The 13,894-nt window shown below is 48.3% G+C and overlaps 1 protein-coding gene across 1 annotated transcript in view; it reads right to left on the reverse strand.

Moving 5' to 3' along the window:
* The window catches only part of CHRDL2 (chordin like 2), an 87,538-nt gene that overhangs the window by 26,834 nt on the left and 46,810 nt on the right, over positions 1-13,894 (reverse strand). The window contains exons 2-4 of the mRNA XM_066588366.1: positions 13,563-13,675; positions 5,265-5,361; positions 462-604 (exon numbers count right to left, since the gene is read on the reverse strand). Of these exons, the coding sequence (XP_066444463.1) occupies positions 462-604; positions 5,265-5,361; positions 13,563-13,675 (353 nt within the window). The remainder of the gene's footprint in view (positions 1-461; positions 605-5,264; positions 5,362-13,562; positions 13,676-13,894) is intronic.

The raw sequence follows: 13,894 nt of genomic DNA on the forward strand, positions 1-13,894 counted from the left end.
CAGTAAAAGTAACCTCCATAGTGGTCCCAGTAGTAATATTGACCCCCACAGTGGCCTCAGTAGTAATATTGTCCCCCACAGTGGCCCCAGTAGTAATAGTGACTCCCTACACTAGTCAGAGTAGTAATAGTGAGCCCTATAGTGGCCGCTGAAGTAATAGTGGTTCCAGCAGTGAAAGTGACTTCATAGTGGCCCCAATAGTAATAGTGACCCCCCCTACACTGACCAGATTAGCAATAGTGACCCCCGCAGTGGCCCCAGTAGCAATAGTGACCCTCATAGTGGGGGGTATTTCACACTTCATCTCAGGAAGCATAAAGGCTTGGGCCCCCCTAGGCTCACCTCCAAAACCTCTTTTGCCCTATTAGACACCTTTAGCCCTCCTGGACCTCACAGGACTGGGATGAGCCGTTCCTATGGGGGGTGGTAAGTCATTATTAGTGGTAGGTACTGCCACTCACCGAACAGCTGCACTGCACACACTGGTTGGACTGTCTGGATGGGAAGAGCTCCTGGGTGGTGAACATCTCGCCCTGCTGATACGTCGTCCCGTTGTGCTGACAGACCTTAGGAAGGGCCCGTAGACCGGAGGGGGAATGCGTCTCTGCAGAAGGCAACACGGCATGATCAGACATCTGCAAATAATCTTCACCATGAAAGCTCGAACAAACTTCTCAACCTTTGCAAGATCTCTGCTTACTGTTAATGAATGGAAACATTCTTCTTAACATGAAGAAATTACATCCCAACTTCTCAGAGCTGAGGGTTTGTTACAATTGTATCCAGTCTGCACAATCCTCTGTGAGACCAGACATACATGTTACCTACACTCCCCTACCAAAAGTAATTGGACTCCTTAGCAGGAACCACGAGTAGTAATTATTTCCATATGTTAATACTGAGTGGGGCTCCTTTGGCCATAATGACATCAGATACCATTTGTGACATACTTTCTACTAGTGCCTGATATAATTCAGCTGGTATTTCCCTCCATCCACCCTGCAAATGTCTGGCGAGTTCTCTCAAAGAAGATGGACGCTGTTCATAATTCCAGACCCAACATTCCAGTTCGTCCAAAGATGTTTAGTAGGTTCAGGTGGGGACTCTGTGCATCCAGTCCCATCACGGAACATCCATATCATCAGACCAACATAAAACAGTGTTGCATCTATGAGAAGGAGAGTTGTCTTCTAGGAAGTATGACCGACCGTTCCCAAAGTATTATCACGTTGTCGGCAGCACATTATTGTCCAGACCACCACACCAGCAGCTCCCCTCCGTAGTGTCCAGTTTCATCATTCATGACATCACTGCAAATGGGGGCGCCGGTGGGAGTCAGAGGCCGTACATGTAATGGGACCGTGAGACCAAATGTCCTTCAACCAAGTGCCTGGAAATGGTTCACACACAGGGGTGTAACGATGGCACCCCCTGTTTCTGGATGTGGACAACGAAACAGTTGGAGCTGCTAGTGCTTGTTGAACAATCGGATGCTCCTCCCTACTGGTGGTCTGTAGGGGGCGTCCTGAGCCTGGTCACCTTGTGTGCCCCCATCCACTGGTCCCAACACCTCCAACAGTCTGGTCAGATGCTCCTCTCTACTGGTGGTCTGTAGGGGGTGTCCTGAGCCCGGTCACCTTGTGTGCCCTCACACATCCACTGGTCTCAACACCTTCTAACAGTTTGGTCAGACACTCCTCTCTACTGGTGGTCTGTAGGGGGCGTCCTGAGCCCGGTCACCTTGTGTGCCCTCACACATCCACTGGTCCCAACCCCCCCTAACAGTCTGGTCAGACGCTCCTCTCTACTGGTGGTCAGTAGGGGGCGTCCTGAGCCTGGTCACCTTGTGTGCCCCCATCCACTGGTCCCAACATCTTCTAACAGACTGGTAGGACACTCCTCTCTACTGGTGGTCTGTAGGTGGCTTCCTGAGCCCGGTCACCTTGTGTGCCCTCACACATCCACTGTTCCCACCACCCTCTAACAGTCTGGTCAGACACTCCTCTCTACTGGTGGTCTGTAGGGGGCGTCCTGAGCCCAGCCACCTTGTGTGTCCTCACACATCCACTGGTCTCAACACCTTCTAACAGTCTGGTCAGACACTCCTCTCTACTGGTGGTCTGTAGGGGGCATCCTGAGCCCGGTCACCTTGTGTGCCCTCACACATCCACTGGTCCCAACCCCCCCCCCCCCCAACAGTCTGCTCAGATGCTCCTCTCTACTGGTGGTCTGTAGGGGGCGTCCTGAGCCCGGTCACCTTGTGTGCCCCTATCCACTGATCTCAACACCCCCTAACAGTCTGGTCAGACGCTCCTCTCTACTGGTGGTCTGTAGGGGGTGTCCTGAGCCTGGTCACCTTGTGTGCCCCCATCCACTGGTCCCAACATCTTCTAACTGACTGGTCAGACACTCCTCTCTACTGGTGGTCTGTAGGGGGCGTCCTGAGCCCGGTCACCTTGTGTGCCCCTATCCACTGATCCCAACACCCCCTAGCAGTCTGGTCAGAGGCTCCTCTCTACTGGTGGTCTGTAGGGGGCGTCCTGAGCCCAGTCACCTTGTGTGCCCTCACACATCCACTGGTCCCAACACCCCCTAACAGTCTGGTCAGACGCTCCTCTCTACTGGTGGTCTGTAGGGGGCGTCCTGAGCCTGGTCACCTTGTGTGCCCCTATCCACTGATCTCAACACCCCCTAACAGTCTGGTCAGACACTCCTCTCTACTGGTGGTCAGTAGGGGGCATCTTAAACCCCGGTCACCTTGTGTGCCTCCATCGACTGGTCCCAACGCCCCCTAACAGTCTGGTCAGAACGGCCCGGTGGGGGGCAATTTATCAATACGACCATCCAGCTTCTCACATCCCAATAATCTGCCCCTCTCAGACTCTGGTAACAGGTGAAATCTCTTCTCTGCGTCGTAGAGGTGTCTAGTGGTCAACAAGCTTTACAAGCAGGAGAAGAGGTCACTACTAGAGATGAAACTTGTGCTGTGATTGGTTGCTATAGGCAACAGCTTTTAATCCTCTTAGTACTTAGATAAAATGAAAGCTGCTCTGTGATTGGTTGCTATCGGCACCAAAAACTGTTTTTTACTAGAGATGAACTAGCATACTCGCTAAGGCAAACTACTCGAGTGAGTAGTGCCTTATTCGAGTACCTGCCCGCTCGTCTCTAAAGATTCGGCTGCCGGCGCGGGTGACAGGTGAGTTGCGGCAATGAGCAGGGGGAGAGAGAGAGATCTCCCCTTCGTTCCTCCCCGCTCTCCCCCGCCGGCAGCTAAATCTTTAGAGACGAGCAGGCAGGTACTCAAATAAGGCACTACTCACTCGAGTAGTTTGCCTTAGCGAGTATACTCGCTTCATCTCTAGTCACTACACACAAAATGCCTCTGAGAGCCTCTTATAGGCCAAGGGGGGAACCACCTTTAGGGCCTTCGGTGACAAGACCGTTCATCTAATCCCCACAACTCCCATCATTTACAGATCTGCCTGAAATTGAACTGCAGGATGGGGTCTGCAGCAGAGCGACAACTTCTACTGGGGGCCGGAGTGTTTTCGACAGTACTTCTGGTAGGACACTACAACATTGTAACAATCAGTATATTTGTGCTGCTGATGAGTTTGGCTCATAGAGAAATGTACATGCTGCATACAGTGTAACAAACCCTCAGCTGTGAGAAGTATCAGGTCAGGAAGTATTTTCAATCCTTGAATGTAAATAAGAACATCTCTATTCACTGAGGATCTAATTGGTCTGCAATTGGTGTGGATTCTTCAACCCCAGGTCATCAGGGCACTTCCAGTCTGTCTCACTCTCTTGCCCAGGTCATCAGGGCACTTTCAGTCTGTCTCACTCTCTTGCACAGGTCATCAGGGCACTTTCAGTCTGTCTCACTCTCTTGCACAGGTCATCAGGGCACTTTCAGTCTGTCTCACTCTCTTGCACAGGTCGTCAGGGCACTTTCAGTCTGTCTCACTCTCTTGCCCAGGTCGTCAGGGCACTTTCAGTCTGTCTCACTCTCTTGCCCAGGTCGTCAGGGCACTTTCAGTCTGTCTCACTCTCTTGCCCAGGTCGTCAGGGCACTTTCAGTCTGTCTCACTCTCTTGCCCAGGTCGTCAGGGCACTTTCAGTCTGTCTCACTCTCTTGCCCAGGTCGTCAGGGCACTTTCAGTCTGTCTCACTCTCTTGCCCAGGTCGTCAGGGCACTTTCAGTCTGTCTCACTCTCTTGCCCAGGTCGTCAGGGCACTTTCAGTCTGTCTCACTCTCTTGCCCAGGTCGTCAGGGCACTTCCAGTCTGTCTCACTCTCTTGCCCAGGTCGTCAGGGCACTTCCAGTCTGTCTCACTCTCTTGCCCAGGTCGTCAGGGCACTTCCAGTCTGTCTCACTCTCTTGCCCAGGTCGTCAGGGCACTTCCAGTCTGTCTCACTCTCTTGCGCAGGGTGAGGAGCTTAGCAATATATTACTGGCCCTGCAATGGCCACTGCAGCCACAATACTGCTGCTCTCTGGGAGGCAGCTCCAGCCCTTTTATATGCCCCCTGTAGGGCACCAGAACCTCGCGTGCTTAGTATTAGGGAGAGGGCAGAGCTTTGTACCTGCGAACATTCGCATTAGTGGGATCTTCTGCCGTGCCTTCACATGGGCCCCTTTTACGCACCGACCACTTTCAGGACACAGATTTTCTGCAGAGGCGCTATGGAGACTGAAAAAAATCCTGTTCTTTGCCTCAATGCATCATGGTCCTGAACATTTTCACTTATGGGAAGACGCTGAACGCAACCATTTATACGAGGGGCGGTGCTGCCCTTCAATGAAGCCCCACCTCCTTTTACAATGTATATGCCACTATTAGGGTTTGTTCACAATGCATATTTCTCTGCCATAGACCCTCCCCCCCCACAGTCCACCCCCCCCACAGTCCACCCCCCCCTCACAGTCCGCACCTCCCTCCCCACAGTCTGCACCCCCCCCCCCTAGTCTGCACCCCATTACTCTAATGCGAATCATACGGCACAGGTTTTTTTCTGCACATGGATTAAAAATCTGAATGCAGAAAAAAAGCAGCGCCGCGCCGGTCCCTGACGCTCAGTATTACTTCGGCGCATACTGGGCCACCGTGGGTTTCCTGCGGAATAGCTGCGGGTTATCTGCTGCGGAATGTATTCCGTCTTGTGAGAAGCCAGCCTTGGGGGGGATCCATGCAGGCAGATCCGTGTTGTGAACACACCCCTACAACATCCTGTACAGACACAGCGGCGGTCACTTACCTACACATCTGGGGCAGCACTGCTGCGGGTCGGTGACGGTGTGGACACAGGGCAGCACCGGACACTTTATTCTGTAACAGCCAACGCTGCCGCCCTGCTGGACACAAAACATACAAGATGTGTATAAGCGCTCATTCACTCTGCGTATTACGATGTGTATTCTTCACGCTGCTGATGCCACATTCATTTTCATTCGGGTAATCAGACCTGCGTTTTTTTACGTGTTTCTACACACATGAAAAAAATGCAGAATGTCCAATTTTGGTCCATATTGGGGCGCCTTCACATGCGCGTATGTATTATTGCGTGCGCATCAGCGCAACAGATTTGCGCCGTGACTGAGGTACTTTTCGCACGTGTCTGCACATTGTAGTGTACTATTTGCGCACGTCTCTTCCGATGCGCACACGATTTATAAAGCTATTTAACCCTATGAGGTCCGGATGGGTCCTTTTCCCAGCGGTTTTGCGTGTATTCCCGCCTATTTTGCGCAGGAGAATGGTGTGTCCAAAAAAGTAATTTTTCATGACCCAAAAAGGTCATGAAAGTCAATGAGCCGGGGTAAATATGCATGATACATGTGTATTCCCGCATGGAAACAATGGCGCCTATTGCAAATTTTTTTTTTGCGTGCATGAAATACGTAATGCATGTGCGCACACAAAAAAACGAAGAGTTTTGATCCGTGAACACAAAGCGTATTCCCAGATCAAGTAATCCGGAATAAGTAAAAAAGAATGTTTCCATTCACTGACAGCAAGATTTGGATGAAACTGGAAAAGCTCTTTCTTGCCAGGGACACGGGGCAGGAAATCTGACACTATTCACTTGCTGTCAGTGAATGGAAACCTTCTTATTTACTTATTCCGGATTACTCATTTTTGATCTGGGAATACGCTTTGTGTTCACGGATCAAAACTCTTGCATATCCCCTCCGTTTTTTTGTGTGCGCACATGCATTACGTATTTCATGCACGCAAAAAAAAAATTGCAATAGGCGCCATTGTTTTCGGGACAGCCCTGACATGGGAGACTACTGTCAGGTCCAGCCGGTGGATTTTCCATATAAGTGTCCCAATCGCGGCGGCTGCGGACAATGGCGCCATATTAGCCAATAATACAGAGAATTATGATAAAGTGACTGGAATGAATCCGTCTGCGGAGCGCGAGCAGAGTGATGTCAGTGCCGTGGCTGGGAGGGGTACAGGAGTGTCACCCATCCCCCTCTCGCCATCCCCTGGGGGGCTGGTGGCCGCTCCAATGTCATCGAAACGCGTGAGGTTGTGCGCGTCCCTTTATCAATTAGCTGGTAAGTGGCTGGAGAACAGACGGCCGCTCTGCAGCTCATGAATGAGGCCTTGTTCCCGTCACGGAGAGGCGGCCGCGGCGCAGGAACACCGATCAATGGGATTAGGAACAAAAATGTTGTGGCTTGTAAAGGGACCGCGAAACCCTCCACTGCAGATAAAGAATAGGGCAGTGTGTTCGTGTACGCAGCCCTCCTGACAGCACGTTAACACCGTCACTGCCGGAAGGCTTCAATGTCTCCAAATACGCAATTACATTTACGCTAAATTATCAAAAACTAAAGCAGGTGGTGGGGGAGGGGGGGGGCACCAATATGGCTGCCACCACTGCGGCCTCCACAGACTCATTAACCAGGATGAGAAAAATAAGGTCTTCATTCAGAAACAGCGCCGCCTGTTCACAGGCTGCGTGTGGTACTACACAGTTCAGTGGAGTTTAGCTGCAATGTCAGACACAACCTCAGGGCCAAGGGTGGGGCTGTTTTTGGAAGAGAAAAGTCATGTTTGTATAATCCTGGAAAAATCATTCATGGTAAATGTACCGAGTTAGATGGCAACATTTATCGTTCCGGTAACCAGGCGAGCTGGGCGAGAGATGGTGAAGCTGGCATAGTGCTGACATACACACTCATTGTCATCAACCATCCTCCCCCAGAAGAAGTTGTCGTTTTGCTGTAAGACCCTGGCATGCGGCTCCATCTCAGCACATCTGTAACTGATGGGAGTTGTGGTGATTAGATGGACGGTCACCGGAGGACCTATAAGTGGTTCCCCCCTTGGCCTATAAGAGGCTCTCGGAGTCCCCTTGTGTGAAGTGACCTCTTCTTCCGCTTGTAGAGCTTGTTGGCCACTAGACGCCTCTATGACGCAGAGAAGAGATTTCACCTCGTTACCAGAGGGGGGCGCATTATTGGGATGCGAGAAGCTGGATGGTCGTATCGATGAATTGTCCCCCACCAGCCGTTCTGACCAGACTGCTAGGGGGTTTTGGGATCAGTGGATGGGGGCACACAAGGCGACTGGGCTCAGGATGACCCCTACAGACCACCAGTAGAGAGGAGTGTCTGACCAGACTGTTAGGAGGAGTTGGGACCAGTGAATGGGGGCACACAAGGTGACTGGGCTCAGGACCCCCAACAGACCACCAGTAGAGAGGAGTGTCTGACCAAACTGTTAGGAGGTGTTGAGACCAGTGGATGAGGGCACACAAGGTGACCGAGCTCAGGACGCCCCCTACAGATGACCAGTAGAGAGGAGCGTCTGACGAGACTGTTAGGGGGTGTTGGGACCAGTGGATGAGGGCACACAAGGTGACCGGGCTCAGGACGCCCCGACAGATCAGCAGCAGAGAGGAGCTTCTGACCAGACTGTTAGGAGGTGTTGGGACCAGTGGATGAGGGCACACAAAGTGACCGGGCTGAGGACGCCCCGAAAGACCAGCAGTAGTGAGGAGCGTCTGACGAGACTGTTAGGGGGTGTTGGGACCAGTGGATGTGTGAGGGCACACAAGGTGACCGGGCTCAGGACGCCTCCTACAGACCACCAGTACAGATGATCATCTGACCAGACTGTTAGGGGGTGTTGGGACCAATGGATGTGTGAGGGCACACAAGGTGACCAGGCTCGGGACGCCATCCAGAGACCGGGGGTGCTATCGTTACACCCCTGTTTGTCTGAACCATTTCCAGGTGTTTGGCTGAAGGACATTTGGTCTCACGGCCCCCATTACTGGTACAGCCTTTTACACCCACCAGCGCCTCTGTTTGTAGTGATGTTGTGAACGATGAAATTGCCCGCTATGGAGGGGAACCAGGTTGTTTTCAGCCATGGATCCAGGTTTAGTTTGGGCGCTGACAACGTCCGTGTTCATGTCTGGAGACCTCGGAATAAGCGCCTCAATCTTGCCTTTGCTGTGGAGCGGCACACTGCCCCCTGCTGGTGTGATGGTCTGGGGGGCCATCACATACGACAGTCGGTCCCCCCTAGTAGTGGTAGGGGGGAGAATAACAGCTCAGCGATATGTTCAGGTATAATAGGTTATTAGAGCCTCCATGGCCGGCTGTATCACATCTTGTATCCAAGCTAGAGGCAGTACAACAGGGTACTCGAGCCCCCATGCCCGCCTGTATCACATTTTGCATCCAAGCTAGAGGTGGTACAACAGGGTACTAGAGCCTCCATGCCCGCTTCTGTCACATCTTGTATCCAAGCTAGAGGTGGTACAACAGGGTACTAGAGCCTCCATGCCTGCCTGTATCACACCTTGTATCCAAGCTAGAGGTGGTACAACAGGGTACTAGAGCCTTTATGCCCAACTGTATCACATTTTGTATCTAAGGTAGAGGCAGTACAACAGGGTACTAGAGCCTCCATGCCCACCCGTATCACATCTGGTATCTAAGCTAGAGGCAGAACAACAGGGTACTAGAGCCTCCATGCCCACCCATATCTGGTATCTAAGCTAGAGGTGCTACAACAGGGTACTAGAGTCTTCATTCCCGCTTGTGTCACATCTTGTATCCAATTTAGAGCCAGTAAAACAGGGTACTAGAGACTCCATGCCTGCACGTATAACATCTTGTATCCAAACTAGAGTCGGTGTCACTGGGTATTAGAGCGTTCCTACAAGAAGTCCCTTTTCCACAATAAATGGAGAAAGTTTCATCCATTCTGACAACGTCTGGGGGGGGGGGGGGAGATTGTTTTTGACGAATGTATGTTAGACATATATTTGGTGCGGGTATATATGGTCCAAACTTCAGGACTTTACAACTCTCAGCATTCTGGCTGTTGGTTGATGGTTTCTTGCTATGGTTTGGCGATTACTGTCTATTAGTTGGTGGTTGTTGACCAGCTACGGATTAGTGATTACTAGCTGTGGGCTGATTGTTAACAGCTGATCATTAGTTCCTATCAGCTAATGGCTGATAAGTTTTGGTTACTATTTGTTGACTCTTTGTTGGTTACCAGCTGTTGGTTGATGGTTTCTGGCTATGGGTTGGTGGTTATCAGCTATGGGTTGTGGGTTGCTGGATACCAGCTATTGTTTGGTAATCTCTAGGTTGGTGGTTACTAGCTATTTGCAGGTTATCAGCTGTTGAATGGGGGTTGGTGGTCATCAACTATTGGTTGGTGGTTTCTATTCATTGATTAGTTGTTACCAATTATTCATAGATGGCTAACAACTATTGGCTGGTGGTTACCATCTGCTGGGTAGTGATTTTTGGTTACTAGCCATGGGTTGATGATTTCTAGCTATGGTTTGGTAGGTAACAGCTATTCATTGGTTGGTATCATCTAGTGGCTGTTGGTTACCAGCTGTTGGCGGTTTATTAACAGTTATTTGTAGTGGTTTCTCTATATTGGTTGGTTGTTACCAGCAACTCATTGATGTGTATCCGCTATTAGTTGGTGGTTGATGGTTATCAGCTGTTGGATGGGGACTGTTAGTCAACAGCTTTTGGTTGGTGGTTTATTTCTGTGGTTGGTTATCAGCTATTAGTTGGTGGTCACCATCTCTTGACTGGTGGGTTATGGTTACCAGCCAATGGTTAATGATTTTTTAGCTATGCATTGGTGATTACAAACTATTAGTCCGTAGTTGTTGACTAGTTACTGGTTAGTGGTTTCTTGCTATGGAGTAGTTGTTAATAATGTCTCATTCATTGGATTCAACTAACAGTTGATGAATGTTGGTTACTAGTTGATGCCTTTTGGTTGTTGATTTCTGGCTATGAGTTTGTAGTTTTTAACTACTGGTTGGTGGTTGGTTACAAACTATTGGATTGGAGGTTACCAGTTAATAATTGGTGGGTATCAGCTACAAGTTGTTGGTTAGTAGCTGTTAGCGGTTGATTACCACATACTGGTTGGTGATTGTCAGCTATAGTTTGGTAGTCTCTGGGTATGAGTTAGTGCCTACTGGCTGTTTGTAGGTGGGTATCAGCTATTTCTTGGTGCTTGTTGGTGATCTGTTCACCTATGGCTGTTGAATACTAGCTATTGGTTTGGTGGTTTCCATCTATTAGTTAGTTGTTAACAGCTATTGGTTAGTGGTTGTCAGCTATTGGATGGTGGTTGTTGGTCACCATCTGTTGGCTGATGGTTCTTGGTAACCAGTCATAGGTTGATGATTTCTAGCTATAGTCTAGTGGTTACCAGCTCCCCATTGGTGTGTATCAGCTATTAGTTGGTGGTTGATGGTTATTAGCTCTTGGTGGGTTGTTAGCTATCAGCTTTTGCTTGGTGGTTTCTTTCTATTGGTTGGTTGTTACGAGCAATTAGTTGTTTGTCACCATTTGTTGGCTGATGTTTTTTAGTTACCAGTAAAAGGTTGATGATTTCTAGCTATGGATTGATGATAACCATCTAGTAGTTGGTCATGGATTGATGGTTACCAGCTTTTGGTTGGTGGTTACTATCTATTGGTTGGTTGTTATTAGCTATTTATTGTTGGGTATCAGCCAGTGGTTGGTGTTAAGAGCTATTGTTTGTTAGTTTTTCCCTACAGGTTTGTAGTTACCAGCTACTGGTTGTTGGTTAGGGTTGTTAATTACCAGTGACTGACTGGTGGTTTCTAGATAAGGGTTGGTTACCAGGTGCTTATAAGTGGTTGTTGGCCACCATCTCTTGGCTTTGTAGTTGTTGATTACCATGGATGATGGTTTCTTGCTATTGATTGGTGGTTACTAGGTATTAGTTGATGACTACCAGATATAAGTTACATACAATGTCTACATTTTATTAGATGATTTCTTGACCATAGATCCGGATAATCCCAAAACGGAGTGACACTACTCTACCAGGCCTACCATCCTGTGTCTTGTCAGCATGTAGAGATGTTGATGCTGGTGAGAAGCTTTCACTACAGCTGATCAACACATCATCCAAATTATTGACCCTTGGCTAAAGGTGGCTATCACTGCGGAATTCCTATAAAATTTAACTTTTATTGAGCTCAATACTGACTAAAATAAGAGACAAACATATATATATAGAAGGGTTTTGGGGATAACAGTAGTATATATAGAGGAGTTTGTGATTATATACTCTCACACTCCTTTCAATATTAGTCTCTGACCCAAATAGAGGGAGCTAATCGTATAAATATATATGTCCAAAGGTTTGGGTATCAAATAGAAGGAGCTGATCCTATGGACATATCTAATGCGTCCGAAAGTTATTATATTAGGATCCACCAGGTCAGTTATATTAACAGATCCTGACTATAAGGGTATCAAAAAATAATTGACACTAGGTCAGGAAAACATCCCTTAGGCTCTGTGGTTAGACAGCTTTTCAAAGAGATGATGAGTTTAGGCCTTTAATTGTATAGCTCATATAGCTCAAAAGAAAAATACTAAGTTTTTAGGCTCTTGATTGTATTGCCTTATTGCTCAACGCGTTTCTACCATATGCACGGCTCATCAGGAGCCCAGGTGAGCCCAATTCATTGTCTAAAGGAGCCAAATGAGAAATGCTCTAAAGACTAAGCCAAAGAGAAAAGCAGAAGATACTCTAAAGTATGGGCTAGGTAGCAGAGAGCCCTATATGATAATTGGATCTAGGCCTCAAGGCTTGTTACTGCTTCGGAATTATATTTCGTGTATGGCGCACCATAATTCCTTATGGAGTGCATTACCTCAGTGGGCTAACAGTCCCCACAATCTCTTAGCAACTAGTACTCCCTTTTTAACGCTTTTTGTAGATTGAACGAGTCTGTTGTATCGTTCCCTATACTATATCTTAGGAACCAGTTGCCAAGGATGACCCTCAGAACATCCCGGGGACCTCCACTTTTTCTTTTCTCCAGTATAATTGGTATCACACGACTGGTAGAATAATGGAAATTCTGGGTGAGGATCACCAAAATAATAAACCAGGAACACAAGAGTATGGCCTCCAGTCTTGATGGTAGACTGGAGGTATCTGAATTGCCTAGCTTTAGTGTCTCCTTTTATAGTTCCTCGATTAGACACTCCCCCTCTGATGTCATCACATAGGTCTACCAATCCAGTTAGTGTACTGCTCCACCGCCCCTATCTGGGGCGGGTATGTGTCTGTGTGAACACGGAGTGTGCATTCATTATGAGCGACCCAAAGCCATATAAAGCTCCCCCTAAATGGAAGAAGGAGGGCTTGGGGAATGGTTAGTTATCAGGCCTTAGACTGGACACTTAGCATGGCCCGAGCGTGTAACATGCTACCTTAGTTCTGTGTTGGCGATCCTGGGCTGATGGTGCCATCTATGTGCGTGCCCACCATGGTCACGTGACACGTGCGCTGTCGTAGTGACGTCATGCCGTACTTGTGCATGCGCCTGGTGCCTCAATTGGTTGTAGTGACGCTTATTCTTACCGTGGCAACAGGGAAAAGTCACGTGAGCGTGGACAAAAGAATGTGCTGCGTTCTTAATCACGCAGCCAGCCTACGGATTTGCCCTTTACATTGTGATCTCCAATCGGGTCTTCAGTTGTTTTAAACAACCTTAAAAGAAAAAGTCTGTATTGCCGCCGGTCCCGATGCTGGGAACCATGCCTTTATCACTAAGTACAGAATAAGGCACTACTGTGTCAGAGATTCATATATGTAATAAAGTAATGCATACCCTATATACCATACCTTGAAGAAGGATTGATAAACAGATGTGTGTCAATTCAATGGATCAGGATCTTTAGTTCGTTCATCCCCATTAATTTACTTGAGGATGACTTACAGGTTTTGATTGGTTATGTCATTAGGGTAGACCGTATGGACAAAGTGGGGATATCAAAATGTATCGATATGAGAAGTATAATTGCCTAAAGGTGAGGAGCAACATGTACCGACTGCAACCCCATCTCCTAACATGACGCCGTACTGTGCATTGTTTGATTTTAGCACAAGCGCCCCTAGAGACTCCTTACTACTTCTTTTCTCTACAGTGCTCTATTTTCTTTTTCAGCTTTCTTCCCAAAGACCAGGTTGATTCTGTTTGACTGGAGAAACCTACCTCAGAACACGTGCAGCGTATGCAATATACGATTCCTTGAGGTTCCAGATAAGGATGCCAGCTGTCTCCTGCGCCATACTTCTTGCCATGAAATAAACAGAACATATCGGGGCCTACAATTCATTAAAAAAAAAAAACATATTAAAAAAGAAGGGATTATAGTCACATTCTATAAAGTTACTAAACTCCTCAACATGACTCAACCAATGGACAGGTCCAGAGTACATTTATATGACACATGTATATTAGAATTATATTATATTTCTTCCATCTGCCACATTCGGTTCTCCTTTTACCAGAAGAAGAAACCCTCCGCCCCTCCCCTCCCCCAA

This window comes from Eleutherodactylus coqui, chromosome 1 (assembly GCF_035609145.1).
Source record: "Eleutherodactylus coqui strain aEleCoq1 chromosome 1, aEleCoq1.hap1, whole genome shotgun sequence".
Taxonomy (NCBI): domain Eukaryota; kingdom Metazoa; phylum Chordata; class Amphibia; order Anura; family Eleutherodactylidae; genus Eleutherodactylus; species Eleutherodactylus coqui.